Source organism: Amblyomma mixtum, chromosome 8 (genome assembly GCF_055824585.1).
Source record: "Amblyomma mixtum isolate Tamu chromosome 8, ASM5582458v1, whole genome shotgun sequence".
NCBI lineage: Eukaryota > Metazoa > Arthropoda > Arachnida > Ixodida > Ixodidae > Amblyomma > Amblyomma mixtum.
Window position 1 is genome coordinate 123,020,143 of NC_143019.1, and position 23,294 is coordinate 123,043,436.

General features: G+C 49.3%; 2 protein-coding genes across 3 annotated transcripts in view; one reads left to right on the forward strand and one right to left on the reverse strand.

Annotated features, from left to right (window-relative positions):
- LOC149334186 (uncharacterized) overlaps window positions 1-7,978 on the reverse strand; it is a 38,474-nt gene extending 30,496 nt beyond the window's left edge. Inside the window, exon 1 of the mRNA XM_089557882.1 lies at window positions 7,778-7,978. Within this exon, the coding sequence (XP_089414008.1) occupies window positions 7,778-7,978 (201 nt within the window). The remainder of the gene's footprint in view (window positions 1-7,777) is intronic.
- LOC149334187 (uncharacterized) lies at window positions 348-11,662 on the forward strand. Of its 2 annotated transcripts, none has more exons than XM_089555060.1 (2): window positions 348-3,260; window positions 6,620-11,662. In XM_089555060.1, exon 1 carries the CDS (start codon window positions 1,225-1,227, stop codon window positions 2,287-2,289), a length of 1,065 nt encoding a protein of 354 aa, XP_089411186.1. In that variant the 5' UTR covers window positions 348-1,224; the 3' UTR covers window positions 2,290-3,260; window positions 6,620-11,662. The 2 variants fall into 2 exon arrangements, with proteins under 2 accessions (XP_089411186.1, XP_089411187.1); XM_089555061.1 differs by having other exon boundaries at window positions 11,164-11,662.
- Window positions 11,663-23,294: the final 11,632 nt, after the last annotated feature.

The following is a 23,294-nucleotide window of genomic DNA, read 5'->3' on the forward strand; positions in this document are numbered from 1 at the left end:
CAGAACGCCAGCGCGCGTCCCTCTCGGCTCGCCCAGAACGCCAGCGCGCGTCCCGCTCGGCTCGCCCAGAATGCCGGCACGTGTCCCGCTCGACTTGCCCAGAACGCCGGCGCGCGTCCCGCTCGGCTCGCCCAGAAAGCCAGCGCGCGTCCCGCTCGGCTCGCCCAGAAAGCCAGCGCGCGTCCCGCTCGGCTCGCCCAGAACGCCGGGACGCGTCCCGCTCGGCTGGCCAGAACGCCAGCGCGCATCCCGCTCGGCTCACCCAGAACGCCGGCATGCGTCCCGCTCGGCTGGCCGGAACGCCGGCGCGCGTCCCGCTCGGCTCGCCCAGAACGCCAGCGCACGTCCCGCTCGGCTTGCCCGGAACGCCAGTGCGTGTCCCACTCAGCTGGCCAGAACGTGACAGCACGAAGCGAGGCCCAGTAGACGACCGAGAGACGCCGACGAAACGAGACGGGTCGGAGAAGCCCTCCCAACTCTGCAGATCCGCCGAACCTCCTACGTGTCAAGGACCGTTATATTACTGTAGTATCCGTAACTTGTTGTATTCTTGTTTCCTTAAATAAACCAGTTTGCTTTATTCGAGAAGAATCCGGCCACTTCTTGCTAACATGGCGCAGTCGAGTGGATCTGCAGAGTAACCTCCCGTGCACAAAGAAAGAGTGGACATCGCGGAGCGCAGCAGAACGCCGCCGGTGAGCTCTGATCCACATTCATCGGGTCTCCTGCGAAATCGACTGACCGCCACGTTCTCCATGCCTTGAAGAAGCAGCGACTGGAGGACGAGTTGAGAACCCGCGGTCTTCCGTGCACCGGCCGAAACGACGATCTTGTGAATCGTCTTCTGGACGGCAACGCTCGCCTCCAGGCTCCGGCAACCACGTCCGACTCAGCGACCAGCCAGGGCGGAACAGATGGCGATGACCACGGAGAAGCGAACTCGAAAGCGCCGGCTACGATCGACATGCTGCGGACCGAGGTCGACGAAATACCATGGCTTCTAGCCCAACAACGACACCATCTGCCGACACGAACTGGGCACGAAACGGCTTCCCAACGTCATGAGGCAGTCCGCGCCCCTACCGCGGCAGCAAACCAACGGCTGGCAGAGACCGATCGCGGCACACCTCCTCAGTCCTCACCGGAAAACGATGCCGCTACAGCTCCCGAGGGTACGCCAAGCCTGAACGAAGTTGTGGCTATGTTCGCTCGTGCGCAGCTACAATGACGGAGGCATTGACGAGAATGTCAGCGCCAGCTTCGCCCGTGCTGATCCAGTCTACGAACGATACAGAGTCCGCCATCCCCGAGTACGACCGTAGTGCTCAACGAAACGCAAATACTTGGATCTCGCAAGTGGAGCGCGTTGCTGCGTTGGCCCACTGGTCCCCATCACTGACGCTCGTGACGGCGGCAACTCGGCTGCGAGGAGCTGCGAAGGACTGGCACAACTCTTACGGTATGACTTACGAAACGTGGGGCTCCTGGAAGCATACCTTCGCCACGCGTTTCGACCGGAGGCTCACAATGCAAGAGTTTCTGGACCTGCAGGCTGCTCGAAGACTACGCAGTTCGGAGACCGTGGTCGAGTATATGTACTCCAAAAATACTCTTCTTGACAAGTTCCCCTACCCGCTTGTGAGTGAAGAAAGAATTTCACTGATTCTCAGCGGAATCAACGAGGCGACCTGGGCTAATCCCCTCGCTGCACAGCCTTGCAGCAGCGTCATCGAACTGATCGACCGCGCAGCGCTGCTCGACACCAGGCGGCGTAAGACAGTAACGGCGCAATTCCGAAAAACTGCACTGTGGCAGCGGAACCAGGGGAGGAGCAGCGACGAGTCCAGAGCGGCGGCGGACGACGGACGCAGTGATTCAGGCGAGCAGTCAAGGCGGCGGGACCAAGGAGAACCAGGTAGAGCCATGCGAGCACAAGCCTGCTTCAACTGCGGCAACATTGGGTACCTGTCAAGGGATTGCACAAGGCCGAAAAGAGAAGCCACGATCCGTGCAGAACGACGCCGAGGATCCAGAACTAACGAAGCACTCAGTATCGGGCCGACAAACAGGCAAGCGAACTGTTTCCTGCAATTGACGGGCGGCACCTTACCTATCGTGAAGGGCTTCATCGAAAACCGACTGGTGAGAGTCTGCATAGAGAGCGATTCGAACGTGTCCGTCCTCAACGAGAGCTCCGTTGGACACGACGGACCCCGCGCTCCTGCCGCGGACACTACGGTCCAGCAGCCGGTGTCACCAAGAGCGAGGCACGAAACGGGCTCCCAATGACCACGGACTCCGCGACCCTGCCACGGACACTACAGCGCAGCACACGGTGTCGCCGCAAGTGAGGCACGAAACGGGCTCCCAACGACACGACGGACCCCGCACCCCTGCCACGGACACTACGGTGCAGCAGCCGGTGTCACCGAGAGCGAAACACGAAACGGGCTCCCAACGACACGACGGACCCCGCGCCCCTGCCATGGACACTACAGTGCAGCAGCCGGTGTCACCGAGAGCGAAACACGAAACGGGCTCCCAACGACACGACGGACCCCGCGCCCCTGCCACGGACACTACGGTGCAGCAGCCGGTGTCACCGAGAGCGAAACACGAAACGGCTCCCAACGACACTACGGACCCCGCGCCCCTGCCACGGACACTACGGTGCAGCAGCCGGTGTCACCGAGAGCGAGGCACGAAATGGGCTCCCAACGACACGACGGACCCCGCGCCCCTGCCACGGACACTACGCTGCAGCAGCCGGTGTCACCGAGAGCGAGGCACGAAACGGGCTCCCAACGACACGACGGGCCCCGCGCCCCTGCCACGGACACTACGGTGCAGCAGCCGGTGTCACCGAGAGCGAGCCACGAAATGGACTCAAAACTACACTATGGACCCCGCGTCCATCCCACGGACACTGCGGTGCAGCGACCGCAGCCAACACGAGCTGGTCCATCCATGAAGGCAACGCCGCGACGAAAGCGCTACAGGATGCGGAACGTTCAGACGAGACCGACGCCCTGGACCAAGAAACGTTACGAACGAGACAAACACGGTAGTGCGCATAAGTCCTATGAGGTCCCCAGGTGAATACGACGCCTCAGTCGTATCGGTGAGCATCACGGTGCAAGCCCGACGCCCTGGACCAAGAAACGAAACGAACGAGACAAACACGGCGCTTCGCACAAGTCGCATCGTCTCCCTAGATGGAAGCGAAGGCGTATTCGAACGAGCTGGACGCAAGCCACAAGGTACGCAGCGAAGAACGCCCAGCACGGCAAAGAATTGTTGTCGACAACGTGCGCCTGTGGACAGGCGCAATTTTTGGAAGGGCCGTGTTAGCGCTCTGCCCAGAACGCCGGCGCGCGTCCCGCTCGGCTCGCCCAGAACGCCGGTGCGCGTATCGCTCGCCTCGCCCAGAACGGAAAAACATCAGGAAGTTTAACATGGAGAAAATCGAGCTTGCTCGAAGAGCGTAGGTGGACAAAAAGCAGTCAAGAGAAAACTAGGCATAGATAAAAACCAGATGCATGCGATAAGAGGAAAAGCGGGCAATCTCATTATCAATATGGATAAGATATAGTAGCCGACGAGTTTTACACAAATATATACAGTAGCGATTCTAATCAGAATGTTACTGTGAGAGGCAGTCGAGCACACCAATGAGACATCCCACCAGTAACGAAGGAGGAAGTAAAGAAATCCTTAGGAGCAATGAAAATGGGGAAAGCATCAGGTGAGGATCAGATAACAGCAGATTTGTTGACGGTTGAAGGAGGGATTGTACTCGAAAAGTTAGCCACCCTGTACACGCAATGCCTTGTGACCTCGAGCGTACCTACAGCTTGGAAAAACACTATCAGTATCTTAATTCATAAGAAAGGAGACGTCAAGGACTTGATGAATTACACACCCCATCATCTTATTGTCTGTGCCTACAAGGCATTTACTAAGGCAATAGCTAATAGAGTCAGGATAACCTTAGACTTCAATTAACCGAATAACCAGGCAGGCTTTCGTAAATACTCCACAATAGACCATATTCGTGCTATTAATCAGGTGATAGAGAAATGCGCAGGATATAACCAGCCCCTATATATAGCGTTCATTTATTACGAGAAAGCATTCGACTCAGTAGAAACCTGAGCAGTCATGGAGGCATTGCGGAATCACGGTGTAGAAGGGTGTTATGTGAAAATATTGGAAGATATTTATAACGATTGCACAGCTACCATAGTTCTGCATAAAGTATGCGATAAAACTTTAACAAGGAAAGGCGTCCGGCAGGGAGATACGATCTAACCTTTGGTATTGACTGCCTGTTTACAGGAAGTATTCAGGGGCCTTAAATGGGAACAGTTGGGGATAAGAGTTAATGTAGAATACCTAAGTAAGTTGCGATTCGCTGATGACATTGCCTTACTAAGTCACTATGGACAAGAACTGCAAAGCATGATCAATGATTTAGACTGGTAGAACAGAACGGCGGGGCTAAAAATTGACATGCAGAAAACCAAAGTAATGTTCAACAGCCTAACACGGGAACAGCAGTTCGCAGTTGGTAGCCAGGTGCTACAAGTAGTAAGAGAATATGTCTATTTAGGGCAGGTAGTGACAGCTGATCCAGATCATGAGAGGGTAACAACTAGAAGAATAAGAATGATGTGGAGCGCATATGGCAGGTTCTCTCAGATTATGAATGACAGTTTACCAATATCCCTCAACAGAAAGAAAAGTATACAACTGCTGTACCTTACCGGTACTCACCTATGGGCCAGAAACGTGGAGGCTAACAAAGGGGGTTCAGCTGAAGTTAAGAATAACGCAGCGAGCTATGGAATGAAAACCGATAGGTGTAACGTTAAGAGATTGTAAGCCGGTGGAGTGGGTGAGGTAGCAAACGCGGGTTAATGACATCCTAGTCGAAATCAAAAGGAATAAATGGGCTTGGGCAGGGCATGTAATGCGAAGGTAAGATAACAGCTGGTCCTTAAGTGTGACGGAGTGGATTCCATGAGAAGGAAACCGTAGCAGGAGGCAGCAGAAAATTAGGTGGACGGATGAGATTAGGAAGTTTGCGAAGATGTGGTGGCTGTAACCGGCGAAGGACGGGGTTAAGTTCAGAGACATGGGAGAGGCCTTTGCAGTGGGCGTGGTCAGGCTGATGATGATGAATGATGATGATGAATCCGTGATCTTGCGGTTTCGCAACATTTTGTCCTTCATTTCAATAGCTACTGCGATTCGTTATATACCAGGACTCTCAGTGAAGCCGGGTCACTATTTCTTTAAATAGAGCTTTTCAGGTAAAGAAAAGCTTTTTGAGGCATAATAATGCCACTGTTGGCGGATGTAAAAAACAGGCCAGTCATGTTAACCAGTAAAGTGTTTAGCTAAATTCTACTTGGTAGCTTTCTAACTTTTAACGTTAGGCGCCTTAATAGAGACATTTAGTCGGCCATGTAATTTTTTTAGGATTTCGAAAACGTGATCACCGTCGCCGATCATGCTCACCGCTCGCTTTTGGGAGGGTGCTGGGTTATGTCTGTCAAATCGCAATACACCTGGCCGAGCGTACTAAGTTAATACTCTCTGCCACGCCCGCGATGGAGCAGCGAAGTAGCGAGGAGCGGAGAGCCCTGCAGCACGGACGGGAATCAGTCTGTCGCGTTTTGCATGGGTGAGGAAGTGTCGCGATTTGATTGATGTCCTCTGCTCCCTCCGTTGTCGTTGTCGTTTCGTTGTCAACAGTAATGTCCTGTGCAATGTTCCACAGCATCCCCGGGACATCGGTTCTACGAGCAGTAAAGGATACAGTGTCGTTTCTGTCAGTGATGAGGAATGGGGAGTGGTAGAGAACGCGAGCCGCTGTAGCGGGAACAGGACGTAGGACACCGATAAGTACGGTTGCGTAGATTAGGGTCCCACTGCCTGGAAAACCACAGGATGCTGAAAAAGAGTTTCGCAGGTTGCTAAGGAAACGTCGGGCATGATGTGGAAACGCGTTAGGAGAGTGCCCACGGCTGCGGTCCCAGCCGCTGACACAGTTGGCGGCCCCTGGTGCTGCGAGCCGGAACTCGATGTTCTGTCTGCGTCCTCAGTGGCCAAAATGCCCAATGTCGTGTGGAAGGCCGCTGCCACTAGCATTTGCAGCAAAGGTGGGAGTCGCTGCAGAAAGATGTGGATCCGCAGAGCAGGGCTTGCTTGTGGCGACTCAGTCGGTACCCGACATTTTCCGCAGAAAATAGCTGCTGGAGCCCCTTGCGTTTATATGGAAAGGTGCACTCGACAATAACTGCCTTGATATTGTCAGGTGCATACGCTGCGGAGGAATTTGCTCGTATGACGCGGACTTCGAGCGCGACCTAGACGGTTAGAGAGGTCTGATGGAGGCCGGGCTGCCTGGGAGGCGTGTTCACCAGCCGTGAACGGGCTTCGCCTTTTCTGAATGTCGCGCCCAGAAAGGTCCTAGACGGAGGTTGCAGGCGTCAACCGCGCGGAGTAACAAGCTGTAGGCTGGAAAATATCTTCAGGTGCCGCGTTGGTTTCCATGTTCTGGGTCAGCAGAGGCAGATTATGTATAAGCTGCGTGCTAACTGATTTATTCCAGCCGCTCCGGGCGCCATCGTGAACGACGTCGCTTCAGGTCGCTCGGTGCTGCTGGGCCACTACGGTAAAAAAGGTAACGGAGTTCTCCGACCCCATCGGTAGTGATTTTCGTAACGTCACAGCACCGTTCGGATTACTCCTAAGTTGTTTGATCAAATAAAACACGATAGGCATAAGACCACTTTATATTCATGTGCAATATGAGCAGCATAGTCATACGAGAGAACAATAGTTCTGCTGTCGCTACTGCCGCCTCGATAACGACGCTGTCACAGGAGCACCAAGCGTCTGTTTACCTCGCAGAGCAATTTGTTCACCTTCCTCTTGGGTAAACACTGCTACTGAGAAGTGTTGCCTTTATTGAAGAATAGGCAGATTATCTAAGCAGGTTCGAAAGCTCTTCTCAGTTGGGGTAAATGTGAAAAAGATGCTGAGGTCAATGAAAGCGATAAAAGGAGCGCTTTTTTTCAGAGACACGCTAAAAGCCATAAAGCGAACTGCACCTGTAAAAGGTGCGGAAACGTTGTATGACACAAGATTTATAGGGCCAAACAAAACGTTTGACGGATTGAGGGCCGGAAGGCCGAGAACTGTAAGGAGAATAAATAAATCATAAAAAAAAGATAAAACAGGTTAAAGCTCCAGAGATGGCTCGTCCATCGAACAAATCGAACATATTGAGTACGAGCTACGTACAGGTGATACTTAAATCAGCTACATCGCCCTAAAAACGTAACTGACTCTTCTAACGGAACGCCGAAACACCACTAACCCAATCAAACCTGTTTTTCTGATTAAGCTAGTTTCTTTGTGTCCATGGGCCACACAGTGATGGCTTCTATCTAAAACAACCCCGGCGACCAAAAGCCAACATTCAGACGCTTACTTTTACGCTTACGCTTACATTCGCTTACTTTTATTTAACCAAAGTTCAAACCGACATTTCTGAAAAAGTTCATCATTCCTAAGAAAACAAGTTCAGTAACTGCACTAATCAAGCAACCTATTATAAACAGGAAATATTTAGGTTTTACGGTACACTCTGGAAGTGTGGTCATTGCTGTCAGAAAAATCATATCTTTAACAACAATTGTGGCGAAGAAGCCATAAAATACTATTTTGTCGAGCGCCATGAGCCCATCTGCTCGGCGACACTTACCCGCTCTTTAACTCTCAGCAATTTCGTGATCATGCCATAATGCTTGTCAAGAAGAAGAGGGTATTTCTCGATAGCGTACCGAACCAGGTCAGGGTACTGCGGATCGCTGTTAGGGTCAGTCTCCACCCAGTCAACCCAGCCATTCACTTCCACTACAGTGATTACGGAACAAATGACGGCCAAAACGTTTCCAGGAGGCATGTTTGACTGAAAGAAAGCAAAAATAAAATCTATAGTGTCTTGCGATCGACGTGAAAGATGTGAAAAATGGCAAACATCACACCAGCTTTATAAAGCCGTCATTTACCCAACTACTCAGAGCAAAACACGTTCAGTCGTCGCGGTGTCCAAAATAACCTTGATTTCCTGTCTAAGCGCATTTCATTTAACAGGTTATAGCAGTGTCCTGCGGCAAATTTTCCCAGCGGAATATAGGTCGTTGCTCTCTATCTAATCTTTAGGGGAAAAGCGGAACTCTCTGTCTCGAAAACGGGCTCAGAAGAAATCAGCAGTTTACAATAATCAGCAGAGACTCGAAGGGCTCGGGGAATACATAGAACTAGAGGACATAGTGGCTGCATATGTGTACCTGGAGACTGAAATGACTAGGAAAATTAGAATAGATTGGCGTGTCTCGGGTACATGTTACGAATTAAAGTTTTCCCACGCCGCTCAACGGGGAAGCATAGCGGGTGATTGTCTAACTTTTAGGGGTATTCATTTCAAAAACAGTGAGAGCTCCGTCAGCAACTTCTGTGCATATTGATTGTCAAGCAGGGCGCACTCTACTCGCGTGATGGAGATGCACAAGTAAACGAATAGTTAATTCAAACTAAGGCAACTTTTCAGGCTTCCTTTTTTTGGAGCGAGATTTTATTGTGGAATTGAAGGCCGTGGAACTCGAAGAATATCCCACCATTTATCTTTCCCCACTTGGCTTTGTAGTAAAAAAAAATTTATTGTTAAAGTTGCGCCTTTCGAACACCGTTTAGTTGGTTTTTCTGCGCTGAACGTTATAAAATGGCAGTACTCGGGTTTTTAAAGCAGCAAATAACGACGCAGCTGGTGTATACGATGATGTAAGAAAGTCGAAGTGACATCGGTAATAATACGAGGCGCATCGAAGCCAATTTATTACTGTGGTATGCGGGAAAACCTTTTCACCGAGGTTTCAAAACCGTACTGTTGACGCTGGTTATCACGTGTCACAATGCTGAATCCGAAAATTTATAAATGGTCTTGACTTTGATGTTCCCGGACTTCTATTTCGCACTATGATCTCGTGCTCTGAAGCCAAAAGTTATAAAGTTTATTGGTGGATCTTACTAAATCTTGCGTTTTTTATAGCCTCCGCGACAGCTCAGTGGTTATGGCACTCGGCTGCTAACCCGAAAGACCCGGGTTCAATCCAGGGCGCCGCGGTCGCATTTTGATAAGGGCGAGAAGTTCGAGGCCCGTGTACTCCGCGATGTCAGTGCACGTAAAGAACCCCAGGTAGTCGAAATTTCCGGACCCTTTCACTGGGGCGTCCCTCATAGCCTGAGTCGTTTTGTGACGTCAAACCCGTGTAAACCATAACCAAACCATATTTTATTTGAGGTCTGTTGCGCATACAATGTCCGCCTTGCTATACAACTCGCCTGTACTGATCGCACTTGCGGGTTTGAAATAACAACGCGCCAACTGGGGACTAATCGCTCAGAGTTCGTTACTGTTAACAAGCAAAATTCTAATCGGTTACCAGACATATTACGCGTTCTTCAAAGCTCTTTTTTAGTCCCGTTTGTCTCGCTGATACATAATAATGACTTACAGACCAATTTCTATGCCAACATTAGTGTGTTCATGGACGACTGCGTAATTAATCACGCGGTTACTAACGCCTGTGACCAAATTACCTTCAAGACGACTTAAACCATTATCAGGAATGGTGTCAAAGTTGGCTAATGGAACTTCAACCTGTCAAATATAAGCGCTTGTCCTTCAACGACCCCTACCGTGCGCTTGACTTTTTATACGCAATAGCTGGCATATCTGTGCAGCCTGTCTCATGATGCAAGTAATTAGGTCTCACATTTTGTAACTACTTCTCCTCAGCTACGCATGTTCCATTATTTCGTATGCTAATAAAGTGAAATTCAGATCATTACTATGTCAGCGTCGAGATTACCCTCAACACGTAAAATCAGCGTACAAATAGTTTGTCAGATTAAAGTTAGAGCATGCGTCGCCCATTTGGAACCAACATTCCCTTTACCTTACAAACGAACTTGAATCAATTGAAAACAGAGCAGTCAGATCCATTCATTCTTCGTATTCGTACATCACTCTGCCTGTATGATTGTACAGTAGAGAATGACCTGCATATGTGGCAATTAACACATTACGTTACGTGGAGGTCCTCGGTAAGGTCCGGTGAAGCGACCACAGAATGTTAAGGTCTCGTGTTAGCTTAGATTTGAAGAGGGAACGGAGGAAACTGGTGAAGCGAAAGGCTATTAACGAGTTAGCATTAAGAGGGAAGTTAGAGGAATTCAGAATGTCGCTGCAAAACACATTTTCCGCTTTAACTGAAGAAGACGACCGTAGCGTTGAAACAATGAATGATAATCTTACAGCTATCGTTACAGAGCGCGCCGCAGAAGTAGGTGGTAGGATGGTTCGACAGGATACCAGCAAGATATCTCAGGAGACTATAGATCTGATTAAGAAACGCCAAAGCATGAGAACGTCTAACTCCACAGACAGGATAGAACTAGCAGAGCTATCGAAGTTAATAAATAAGCGCAAGGTAGCCGACATAAGAAAGTTTAACATGGAGAAAATCGAGCATGCTCTAAGGAACGGAGGTAGCCTAAAATCAGTGAGGAGAAAACTGGGCATAGATAAAAACCAGATGTATGCGCTAAAAGACAAACAGGGCAATGTCATCAGCAATATGGATAAGATAGTTGAATTAGCCGAAGAGTTCTACACAAATCTATACAGTAGCGAATGTAATCATCAAGTCACTGAGGGAGGCAGTAACTCTCAGTGCCTGACAGAAGTCATCCACCCTTCCTATTCTATTGATTTCAGGCACGTGGTCCGGATCTGTGGTCACTACCTGCCCTAAGCATATGAATTTGTTTACCCTTTACAGTTTACTTATCTTAAACTGCTCTTCGGTTTCAAGACTGTTGGGCATTGCTTTAGTTTCCTGCAAATTTCGGACTCATCGTTTTGCTCTGAGTCTCTAGATGACTCCTCACGGTACGCAATTCTTCCCCTGAGTCACTTAGTAAGGGAAATTCATCACCGGACTGCTGATTACTAAGGCATTTTTATAAGCTCTCATCGCCGGGGATTTGGTCTCAATTCCAAACCATGAATACCTCCTCATGCAGGTTTAACAACTGGCTAAGAAAGTGCTGTGGACTGCTCTGTTCAAGGAACACAAACAGGCCGCCAAGTCGCTTGGAGAGGGCTCACACATACGGGCCTTCAATGTTCAGCCCTAAGTTTATAAACAATTCCCATTCTATTGTTCAAAGCGCGTCCAAGTACGCAGCTGAGGCAGATAATGATGAACTTCGCTTGGAAAGTAATACAACGCTGATATTTCCTTCTGGCACCTGGATTTTCCATTTCGTTTTGTGTTTATTTTATGCGCTGAATGTCTTGTGCTCTCGAATGGGAGCAAGAAGGGCGCAGACTCTTTAGTCAGGCATCCATTTGCCTTTTGGTCTACGCCCCAGGCAACTGTACCATTGAGTTGTCTAAATAAACACTTTGACTTTGACTTTGAATTTGCCTGTGTGCAGGCGTGAGCCAGCATAGAATATTGCATGTGGCGTAGTAGCGGACTGTACCATTGAGTTGTCTAAATAAACACTTTGACTTTGACTTTGAATTTGCCTGTGTGCAGGCGTGAGACAGCATAGAATATTGCATGTGGCGTAGTAGCGGGTAAAAAAGCAACTACGCGACTCACCCCTCCACCAACCGTGAATATTTTACATCGATTGCCCCGTTTCTCTGTATCCGTGGTTGACCTAAATATGACCTTCTCGGCTCACTTCTCAGCAAACTGGAATCGCAAAGTTTAGCAGCCATCGAAGCCAAATATTGACGTAAAAACTTCTCTGACAAAGTAGGCCATAAGCTGGTAATGTGCGCTCAGAATAACATATGCGTGCAAGCAGTATAGCTGGTTTCATAGAGCAAATTTGAACATCGTGTATTAAAATCGTTAAACCCTGCATTTGAAGTGATGTTACGTGCGGCACGCAGATGTTCTTTCTCAAGGCATAAAATATGTGGGCGGAGGTGTGCCTTGTTGTGCTGTAATGTTATCAGATAGAAAGCGAGCGATGTGCACTTACCTTCTTGGACACCCGATATTTAAGAACTCAGACTTGATAGGCTCAAGGCGGATCTTCATTCGGAGAATTAGGTGAAATTCGGTGTTCATTACGCATGAAAAAAAGGTTGCCTTTCAAATGAAAACGCATTATTTTTACTGCCTCCTTGAAAAATAAAAACGCAGATGTTTTTGCGTCCTGCATAGCGGCCTGGCTTTACTTTCGTGAGAGCTCTCATATCTGAACCTTGCCTTGGAAAGTACAGCCAGGCTGGATTGAAACGCGAACACGCGTGTGCTGTAAATATCTACTTTGTAGCAAAATATTCTCTTACAATCGGTTTGTCAATTAGAGCTCCGGTAGACCCTTTTCCCAGGACATGAATCCGGTGAGCTGTGTACTACAGCTGAAAGCGAGGAGTTAAAATATTGTTTTGTTCACAGGCGCTGTTTGTGTTTCATTCCGGCCTGAATGTACAGATTGTGGGAGAGGCATATTTTCTTATTCATTTTTATGCCTTGATCTACTATATGCTCCTATAGTACAGAGCCCGTTATACCTAGTTGCACGGGCAGCGGCACTTTATTTTTTGATCTTTCTATGATCCCCCGATAATTTGTGTACAGAGCTATATGTTCATGGTGAATATTTATGCCGAAGTAGCGTGGCGTTCTCTGCCCTCGTTGTTCTTGTACACATGCATATGCAATGTGCGTATACAGTTTGTTGCTGGAAAAGCTTTACTGTGAACGAGATATACCTTTTCCGTGTGTCAACATGCCGTTAATGTAAGGCTTTACGAGGCAAAGTGCACCTCACAGCCGTTGAGGTGACATCGTTAATAGCACGAATGGGCACATTGTCTAAAATGTGTGGCGCTATGGAGCGTTGTCGCGGAAGAGATCGAGCTCCGCGCTGTTAGCGAGAGTTTGAATTTGTCCCCTTTCAAAATGACCAACTTCCTTCTGAGCCTGTTCGGGAATTAGATGAGAAAGACTGTGTTGTCCCGGCTGCTGCTGGTCTTGACGCCCAAGGCTGCGCAGACAATCGGCATTATCAGCCCGCCATTTCGCTTGGGGATGCACTACTCTTTGTAAGCTTGATGAGAAGACCAAGACAAGCGGCGATCATGTCAGCACATCCCGGGCTTGATTCAACAGTCCATGAGCACGAGCGGGAGCGGCTCGCTAACGTGCGGAAGCGAGCGGCTCAAGTGCAGCCCTCCAAGGAATGGGGGCGCGAAGTTCTTTAATGAATAAAATGCTTACCATCACGGGCGCGAAGGCGGTTTCCGTTTGCTGGTCTCCGGCGCCGGCGCACTTCGCGCGCGGTAGTAGGCAGGGCAACGCCTACTATAATGAAAGTAAGAACTCAATAACACTTTCGTTTCAATGTATGCACACCAACCACGCCGTTATCGGAGGGGTACAAAAAATGGAAAGAAGAGAATGAGGAATCGCAGGACAGGCCAACATATTGAATTCGTGCAAATGGGGTTGTTTAACAAGCACTTACTCACTGAGAACAGGGACGCCTTCTGCGTTTCGTGCTCCAATGAAACGCAGCTGCGACGGCCGAGATTTCACTTGCAGTCTCGGGCTTGCCAGCCGAGCGCCGTGAACAAGGAGCCTCCTTTCCCACGGTGTATCGCTATTGCTGAAGAGAAGGTGACGGACAATCGGCCAATTTGCTCCTTTTGTTGCCTCCCTGGTCATGTAGCCCGGCATTGCCGCCGTCGTCTCCCAGACGCGGAAGTTCTTCCCCAAGCTCCTGGTTACTGGCCTCCAACGATTCATTACTCTGTGCCTGCTGCGCCACCGCAAAGTCATGCTTTCTCCCCGGACCGTTCTCCCCTTTCCAGCCGCCGGCCCTCTTCTCCACGGCGCAGATCTATCTCGCCTACGCGACGTCGCCCCAGCGCTAACCAGGAGGAAAACTAAGCGCCGCAGTTCCTGAGGTGAGAACTGCGTCCTCGTCGAACTTCGAAAGGCCTCACCTTCGGCCGCTAACCTCATTGAAGTTTCTATCGACGGCGTTTCTGTCATGACGCTTGTCGACACTGGTGCTGCGGTTTACGTCATGGACGCAAAGCTGTGTAGTTCATTAAGAATAGTAAGGACGCCAATTGCTGGACTCTCACTGCGCACTGCCAGCGCTTAGAACATCCAGCCGTCAGCGGCGTGTACCACTCGAGTTGTCATCGAGGGGACCATCTATGCCATCGAGTTCGTCGTACTGCCCTGCTGTTCAAGTTCAAGTTCAAATTTATTTTCCTTTCTTACAAAGGAGGAGCCGGGTCTAAAAGCTGTGGTAACAGCTTGACTGAAGGTCCCGACTCCTTGAGACAGTGGCAGTACAGAAGGAAGGCGAGGGTCACAACATTTACATCAATTAGTATTGCCATGGGTATGCGATGCAGATCCACATTTACGCGAAGCGCGAACACACATGCATCCTGTTATTCTGGGCTGGGATTTCTTATCGCGCCATGCTGCTATCATTGATTGTGCTCGAGCTGAAGTCGAGTTCTCTGACCTACCTGAAGGTGTCTTGGACGCTGCCCCTTCTGGTGCCTGTGTTAAAGCCCTCGTTGCCGAAGACATCGACTTGCCTCCCTGCTCTTCAGTTCTTGTACCGCTCGCTTCCGGCTCTCTTCGCGACGACAGTCCCCTCTTCACACCGTCCCTTATCTGTCTGCACCGCAAGTGTATTCCTGTGCCATACGCCGTACTGACTATATCCGCTGGCCTCTCTGTACTATTGGTCTCTAACCCATTCTCATTCCCCAACACCTTGCGCCTAGGTGAATGTCTCGGCCCTGTACAATCATTCGCATCGCTGCTCATCCGTGAAAAGACGGACGACGCGCCGCTCCTCACTCAGCTTACCTACTGCTGCGCCCGATCCAACCTCAACCGACGCATTCCTTCGCCCCATCGACGACAACATTCCAGCGCCGAAAAGGGCACAGCTTCTTACTTTCATCATGCACCCCCATTTTTAATGAAACTAAGATTCTGTACAAACACAAAGATAAACTAACACGGGAAATCAGCGAAGCCTTTCATATTCAAAAAAACAGTGACTCGTGCGTGAGCATCCCCTCTGTAACAGTTCATGACTGTGAACTGAAGTATCTTGATCCAGGTGATTGATGTATCATTGTAGCTTTTGGTGTTGCCATGCGTTCTTGGTTGGCATTGGAGTATATATTGCGTGTTGTTCCTAATAAAGCCTTCAGTTGATAGTCAGCGCCGGTCCTGTTGTACTCTTTTTCGTTGTCCTTTCGTTTAGCGCTGTTTTTCCAAGAAACATGTACCAACTAGCTCAACTCTCCGTTTTATTGAAGTTTACTTCTTACTTTACTTCATGAGTTCCGCTCGTCATTTGACTCACATCAAAGTTCCTTGGCTCAAACTTCCACTGTCATCCATGCCATCAACACAGGTGACTACGCACCGCTGCGACAACGTCCCTATTTAGCTTAGTTTCGTTTATGGGGTTTAACGTCCCAAAGCGACTAAGGCTATGAGAGACGCCGTAGTGGAGGGCTCCGGAAATTTCGACCACCTGGGGTTCTTTAACGTGCACTGACATCGCACAGTACACGGGCCTCTAGAATTTCTCCTCCAAAGAAATTCTAGCTGCCGCGGCCGGGATCGAACCCGCGTCTTTTGGGTCAGCAGCCGAGCACCATAGCCGCTGAGCCACCGCGGCGGCACAACGTCCCTATTGTGTGTCCGTCCCCGAGCGCCAAGTTATTGAAGACCAAGTCGACAAGATGCTTTAGAGCGGTGTCATTCAGCCCTCAAGCAGCCCTTGTGCGCCGCCTGTAGTGCTCGTCAAAACGAAGGATGGCTCCATACGCTTAAGTGTAGAATACCACCGCCTTAATAAGGTTACGCGCAAGGACGTCTATCCCCTCCCGCGCATAGACGACGGTCTGGACTCTTTGCAAGAGGCAAAACTCTTTTCTGCGGTGTCAGTGCACGTTAAAGAACCCCAGGTGGTCGAAATTTCCGGAGCCCTTCACTACGCCGTCTCTCATAGCCTTAGTCGCTTTGGGACGTTAAACCCCATAAACAAACCAACCAACCTTCGATTTGCTTTCCGGGTACTGGCAAGTCCCTATGAAAGAGGCAGATCGCCTCAAAACCGCCTTTGTGACACCGGATGGCTTGCTGTCTGGAAGTGGGGATTTATCACTGTGGTCGTCAGGGTGCAGCCACGCATAGAACACCTTGCGTCGCCTCCCCACGGCGGCGCCCATTCTGCGCCATTTCAACTCGGCCGCTCCTACCGAAGTACACAAGGACGCCAGCGGTGTTGGCCCTGGCGCTGTCTTCGCCCAACGAAAACCTGGCTTTGACGAATACGTAGTTGCCTTTGCTAGCCGCGCCCTCACACCAGCAGAACGCTGTTACTCTAACTGGAAAAATAGTTTCGTGATTGTATGGGCCCTCGCGAAGTTTCGAACGTACAGGTGCGGCCAGAATAATACGTAGCACGCGAAAGGCGGCCAAGCTAGCAGAAACTGCATCTAAGCGTCACCTATCGGCACAACAAAGACACCCCTGGCTATCGGCGCGCAGCGAGAGTGCCTGCTGCCGAGCCCCCCTCTTTGCTGCAACCCTGCCGTTATCACTGTTCGAAAGATGCTGAGCTGGTTCTGGCAACACCGCCAGGTGCTGCCTTCATCCAGGCGTGCTCACTTCAGCCTCGGTGGCCGCGCGGACTGAAGGGCCGAGATAACACGTAATGCCAAAACGGCCGTCTTGCGCCCGTTTACAGCGCGCGCCGCTCCTCGATGCGAGAAACGGGGCAACGAAGCGCATGGCGCTGTCAGCAGAGTATCAGTCGATCATAGAGCAAGGAAGGGACTGCATGCTATGTTCAGTGAGGTTGATAGGCCTGCAGAAAAAGTGGGTCCGTGCTACCGGCGCCATCTCGCCGTGTCCAAATTAAGATAGTTCCTGTCGGCGGTGCTTGGCAGCGCGCATAAGCACTTTTCCGCTACTCAGGGACCCTTCCTGTGCTCCGTATTATTCTGGCCGCACCTGTACATCTACGGGCGCCCTTTTGACGTTGTGACCGGCCACCATGCGCTCTGTTGGCTTCGCAACATGCAAGACCCCTCCGGTCGCCCCGCTAGGTGGGCCCTTCGGTTACAAGAATATGATATCCGCGTCGTGTATCACACCGGCCGCAAGCATCAAGACGCCGATGCACTGTCCCGCTGCCTCCTTCCAGCCGAGACCGCCAGCCATTCCACCTCCAGCGCTTCTCTGCCCTTGCTTCGCATCAGCGACATGCCTTCAGCGCAACGCATGGATCCATGGATCGCTTCACTTTCTCGCCAACCCGACGGCTGATTCACCGTCACGTGCGCTCCGTCGCCAAGCTGCCCATTTTGCTATTCGTGACAACCTTCTTTATCGCCGCAACTACAGCTGCGAAGGCCGCAAGTGGCTGCTCGTTATTACACATCACTTGCACTCGGAGATATGCGCATATTTCCATGCTGCCCCCACAACGGTCACGCGGGCGTTTTCAAGACCTATACCCGCATACGGCTGCGCTACTACTGGCGCGGAATATACGACTTCATTATGAAGTACGTGCGCTCATGCATTCCCTGCCACCGTCGCAAGACACCTCCCAGTCATTCTGCTGCAGAGCTGCAGCAGAACGATGGGGAGGTGTCTTGCGACGTTTTTATTTATTTTATTTATTTATTTTTATTTATTTTTTATACATACTGCAGCGCAATTATATGCGCTATGGCAGGAGTGGGAAAAACACAAAATGCAAGGTAACAAAATGCAGCAAAATGTACAAAGTGAGCACTATAAAAAGTTAAAATCACAAACGAAATATCAAACAAGAAAGGAACTGTTAATGCATGAACACATCCTTCTGCTGCAGAGCTACAGCCGTTACCATGCCCTCCACGCCCATTCGACCGCGTTGGCATTGATTTATACGGTCCGCTTCCACACACTGCAGCCGGCAACCATCGGGCTATTGTGGCGGTGGATCGATCACCTTACACGATATGCCGAAACTGCTGCTCTTCCGGCTGCCACAGCGACGGACGTCGCCTGCTTCATTTTGCACCGATTCATCCTTCGTCACGGTGCACCTCGTTAACTCCTCAGTGACCGAGGTCGCGTGTTCTTATCTGACGTGGTAAAGGCGCTTCTCAAAGAGTGCGACACGATTCACTGAACCACCGCCGGCTATCATCCGCAGACCAATGGCCTCACTGAATGATTGAACCGCACCTCGGAGACATGCTCTCCCAGTACGTCGCTTCTGACGACACGAATTGGGATCTGGTCCTTCCGTACGTCACGTATGCGTACAATGCCGCTACGCAGTACACCACCGGCTTCTCTCCTTTGTTCCTACTTTACGGCCGCCAACCCTCTACTACTATCGACACAATTCTCCCTTACCATCCTGCGCGGTCTTCGCACTATCACTTCCTGAACACTAAAATTAAGAACAACAGAATGTGCTTTTTACACATCTATCCCTCAGCAGTACGTTCTTCCTCAGGTTGGGGATGCGTAGCGTATGGGTCACATGGGTCATGTTCATTTAAACGACCTCACCCGTTGCAGAACTCAAATCCACGCCTTTCAATTGCTGCACAAAAAGCGTTACATTCTCTACGTACAACGCAGTGAAACACCCTATGCGATTAGAACCATGCGCACATGCGCGTGCATCCTAAAAACCCTCTCGCTGCCAAAACACCCGCGCTACCCCAATGATATAAAGTGTCCGTCTAGAGCACTGAACTACAAAACGGCTAGCTCTCTCAGTAGTCCTTCTGCGCTTAGAAAATAAATAAAAGGATCACTCCTGCAGATAACAATTCCAGATACCAGCCAGCAACTCATCCCAATATCACCTTGTTCAAGCCCTCCCCATCTATGCGCCTCCGCAGTAATCCTCATTTACAGAAAGCGTCCATGACGCGAACACACATTGGAGGAATGGTAACACTGAATCAAGAAGAAAAATATCACACACAATTTTACTCAGTTCGAAGTCAGCCCACTACGTCCGAACTGCACTAATACCAGGAAGGAGGCCTTCTCTCTCGAATGCTACGTGTCTATGGCTGTAGAATAAATATTAACGGAGAGTATTTAAAGGTGCACTAAAGAGGATTATGAGCTCGTCTTTTGTTCCCTGCTTTTGGTTACTGCTGATTTCGTCATTTACACTTTATTAAGCCAGTCATAGCAGAAGGAAAGCCATAAGACCACCAAGAGTGCTACGATGAAGTAATTTTATGCCGCCATCTTATTGGACTTGCAGATCTTACTCTTCACTACATTCTTGCGAGACTGGGTAACCGATATGTGAAACATGTGAAGCAGAACTCAAAAGAAGCGTCGCTTTACAGCTGTGAATAAAACTATATACGCTAAGCAAAAAAAGCAGTTTGCGTAACTATAAACCCAACAAAACAATGTTAAGGTCAGGTTGCTACTAAGGGGCAATTAACCAGTCGATATTTCATGCCCTCAATGTGCTAAAACAAATAAATGCTCCGAAACTGGCTTATTGTTATGACAAATTTTTTGGCACCTTCTAAGCAAACAAACAATCTCATTAAATTATGCATTTGCCGAATGGTAGCCTTAGCTGCCTTTTTGCTGCAAAACACACTACAAGAAAGCATAACGGGGAAATTACGTATGTTGTCACGTTGTAGTGACGGCAGTCCAGCGGTCTGGAAGTCACCAACGAGACTTGGAAACGAAGCTCTTTATTTGGGCTGACTTGCGCCCGCAAAAGAAGTGAGTCACTCGGCGGCGGCGGAAGCAACAAACGTGCTCGTCAGTCGTCGAACTACGAATTCCCGCCGCTCGCGGCATCGCTCAATTTAAAGCCAGCAAGGAAACTTCGAGATAATCGGTCAAGATCATCTACAGTAATCTAGAAAAACGTAGATGCAGCTCTTCATGGCTGTGATCAATCGAGATTAGTCCGGTTGCTTCTCGCGTCACAAAAAAATGATAACAGCCTCTCCTGCGGCCTTGAGCGCGAACGAACGGACACTGCAGTGATACGTGGCAATATTTATCCTTCTGAAAAAAACGTTGATATTTTGAATTGGAGAAGTATTTGCCATTCTTGGGAACTCTGTAGTCTAGTCAGGCGGAAATGTTTCGGCAAGCCAGGAACGTTTTTTGTTTTGTTTTTTTTTTTTGCCAGAGCACCAATTTGACTTTTAAGCAGACATTTACCAACGCTTTCCGTTCCCTTAATCATGAAACATACTGGAGTAAATGTGGAAATGAGCGCCTTTTTGCGGACTACAGCTGCAGCCGCACTCACTCTATTGAGAGCGCACAAAAGGGTTTAGAGTTGAAACCTGAATCCTAGAATGTGCAATAAAATTATCCATTGCTTTTACAACAGTTCGTGTTTTTGCGCTTTGTGTGGTTTTATGGCAGTAGAAAAGGCCTCAGACTGGGCGATAGATTGTCCTGTTGGTGCCTTCCATTCACCCACTGAGACAAAAGAAGCATTGCGAGACATTTTCAGGGGATTCCTGGACGATTTAGGCAAGATAGGACTGCGGCAAATGTGAGCATCTCAGAAATACACCCTGTATATCTTAACTTCGGGGCCAGAACAAGTAGAGGCTCAGATTGGAGGTTTGCACGGTATTTATTTCTTCCTGTATCCACATCCAGAAGTGCGGTTGGGTGCGCTATGAGGTGAAATGTGCAAAATAACGGGCATAAGCTATACCAGTTTAGTTTAGTTTATGCTGTTTAACGTCCCAAAGAAACTAAGCCAAGGTTAAATGAAATAATGAAGTGGAGAAATTCCAAATTAATTTTTCTGTCATATACTTTCTAACTACCAAGGGGCAAGGTGCCGCATGCTAGTTTTTTTTTTTCAATTCGCCCCTATGAACGTATCACGACAGCAGTTGGACTAGCTGGTACTCAAAGGCTTGGCAAGAGAATGTATTGCAACCAAGGTCACGCATTACAACAGGGTTCAAAAGTTCTCTTGTTTTACCAAATAAACTAACAGGATGGATACCGCTCAGTAGAGGTTGGCTGCAGGTGTTTAGGTATTACTAACCCTCCTCATACTAGAGTAACAGACCTCCGAGTTTTTCTGCGGCAGCCACATTGCGGCTGCGCATTCCTCCGCTCTCGCTATGCCCTCCTCCCATTCAGGTACCCATTCAAAGTATGGAATACGCAGTAATGAAGTTCTGATTAGGCACTCCACTCTGGCTATGCTCTTATCAGCGGTAAGCCGCATTCATTCACCACAACCATCCCCCGGTGGTTGGGGATGGTTGTCTTACGCTCTCGACGTACCGTCCATCTTCAATGGTTACCATACGGAGGGTGGTTTCTCTTGGCAGCCTCTCGGCGACTCCAAAGGCAACCGCTACTACTACTACTTATAATGATAATAATAATAATAATAATAATAGTTTATTTCTCGTCAGGCAGTATAGCACAAAATTTCGGGGCAAGTTAAAGCCATCAGTGGCTTGTTGGGCAAAACCCGGCCGCAGGAGGCAAATCTCGTTTTTCCTATACAGAAACACATATGAAATTGAAAATGTAAGAAAAATAACAATAATAATAATAATAGTATTGATTAATAATATTCATATTGATAATAATAATAATTGTTCCTGAAAACATGTCGGATTGACTGTTGCCCTTCAAAATACTACATTGGCGGCATTCTGAGTAGATTGGAGGGGAAGAGGGATGTCACGGAGTGTATTAAGAGGTTTCAGAGTAATTTACAAGGCCATTTGTTGCATGCTTAAAGCGTGGTGTTGAACTTGGCTTCTCAAGATATTTGGCCGGTTGCCCTCGTAAACATCGATAAATTAAAACGCCAACTGATCAGAATGAAATCATGGTGTAGAGGGATAACGAGCGTGAACTTCAAAGGCTTTGTGTCCAGGCACGAGGAGCTGTGGCAGGAGAGACAGTGAACACAAACTGGGTTGACCTAGAAAAACTGGGATAAAGTAATTTACTGTCATTACCACTCATTGCTAGCTCTCATTTTTCCTCGGTATATGTGTGATTCAACTGGCCGCGTCATACAAACTAGTATATAGACGACGGTCAGTGCTGTATGGGAGATAGGGGAGTTCGTCTCGCATGTAAAGCACGTGGCTGACATCCATGCTGCGCGGAAGCGAGTGTAACACCACAGCAGCCCTATCAGTTGCTGCGTATTCTTGGTATCTAGAATGCATCGCCCATTGGAGCACTTGGCTTTTTTGTGTGCGATTTCGCGCTGCGTGAATCATAAATTCAGTGGCGGGCACAAGAGCGCAAACAAAACTCTTTCGTCGTCGCATTTCGATAGGATGACCACAATGATTTTAGTGAGGTGAGAGCTAGCCCCAACCATGGAAGAAGAAAAGCAGGAGAGGCCTCATCTGCCGAGGCTGAGCAAGCTGAGCCACAGAAACAGTAACGAAAGTTAAACGTTTTTTTTTTTTCACATGGCAACGCTGGCATTGTATGACACAACGACGTAGTTTTGGAAACAGCACCTGCATTAAGCAAGGTGATGCCGCCCGCTGTGCTGGGGAGGTGTTTTCTAAGGTAGTAGCCGCCCCTAACTTCTCAAGGCATGTTTCGCCATTACTGTAGTTGCAAAGAGGCTAGTCGTCCTTAATTCCCATATTTATTTACACGTTTAGCCTGAACTAGAGCACTGCACGGGCCTCAATCTGAGGCCCGAGCCGGGCCCGGGCCCGAGACCTGAAGCCCGAGCCCGGCCCAAGCCCGCGGCTTCAAGCCCGGGCCCGGCCCGGGCCCGCTAAATTGTCGCTCTAGCGAGCCCGGCCCGGCCCGTGAATCCCTGAGTGAAGCCCAGCCCGGGTCCGGCCCGTTTCACAGTAAGCTTGAGGTATATTGTTCACTCTCAGCAAGTAGACTGCTACTAGACCTATAAAGAACTGGCCGACAAAGGTTCTGAAACGGCAGTTTTGCTTCCTGAAAGTTGCTTCTTTTTAACCGAGAAGGAAGCGGTGAAGAGTAGTGCTCGCCAAGCCAGTCTTTTGGAGAGTGATCTCGTGTAGGTGGGCAAATATTAATTCGGAAGTTCCGAGAGTTAAATAAAAAGGGCTGCATACAGGCGTAGTAGTC

Excerpts from the sequence above, each read along its gene's own strand:
- LOC149334187 (XM_089555060.1), top strand. The coding sequence starts at position 1,225 with ATGACGGAGGCATTGACGAGAATGTCAGCGCCAGCTTCGCCCGTGCTG.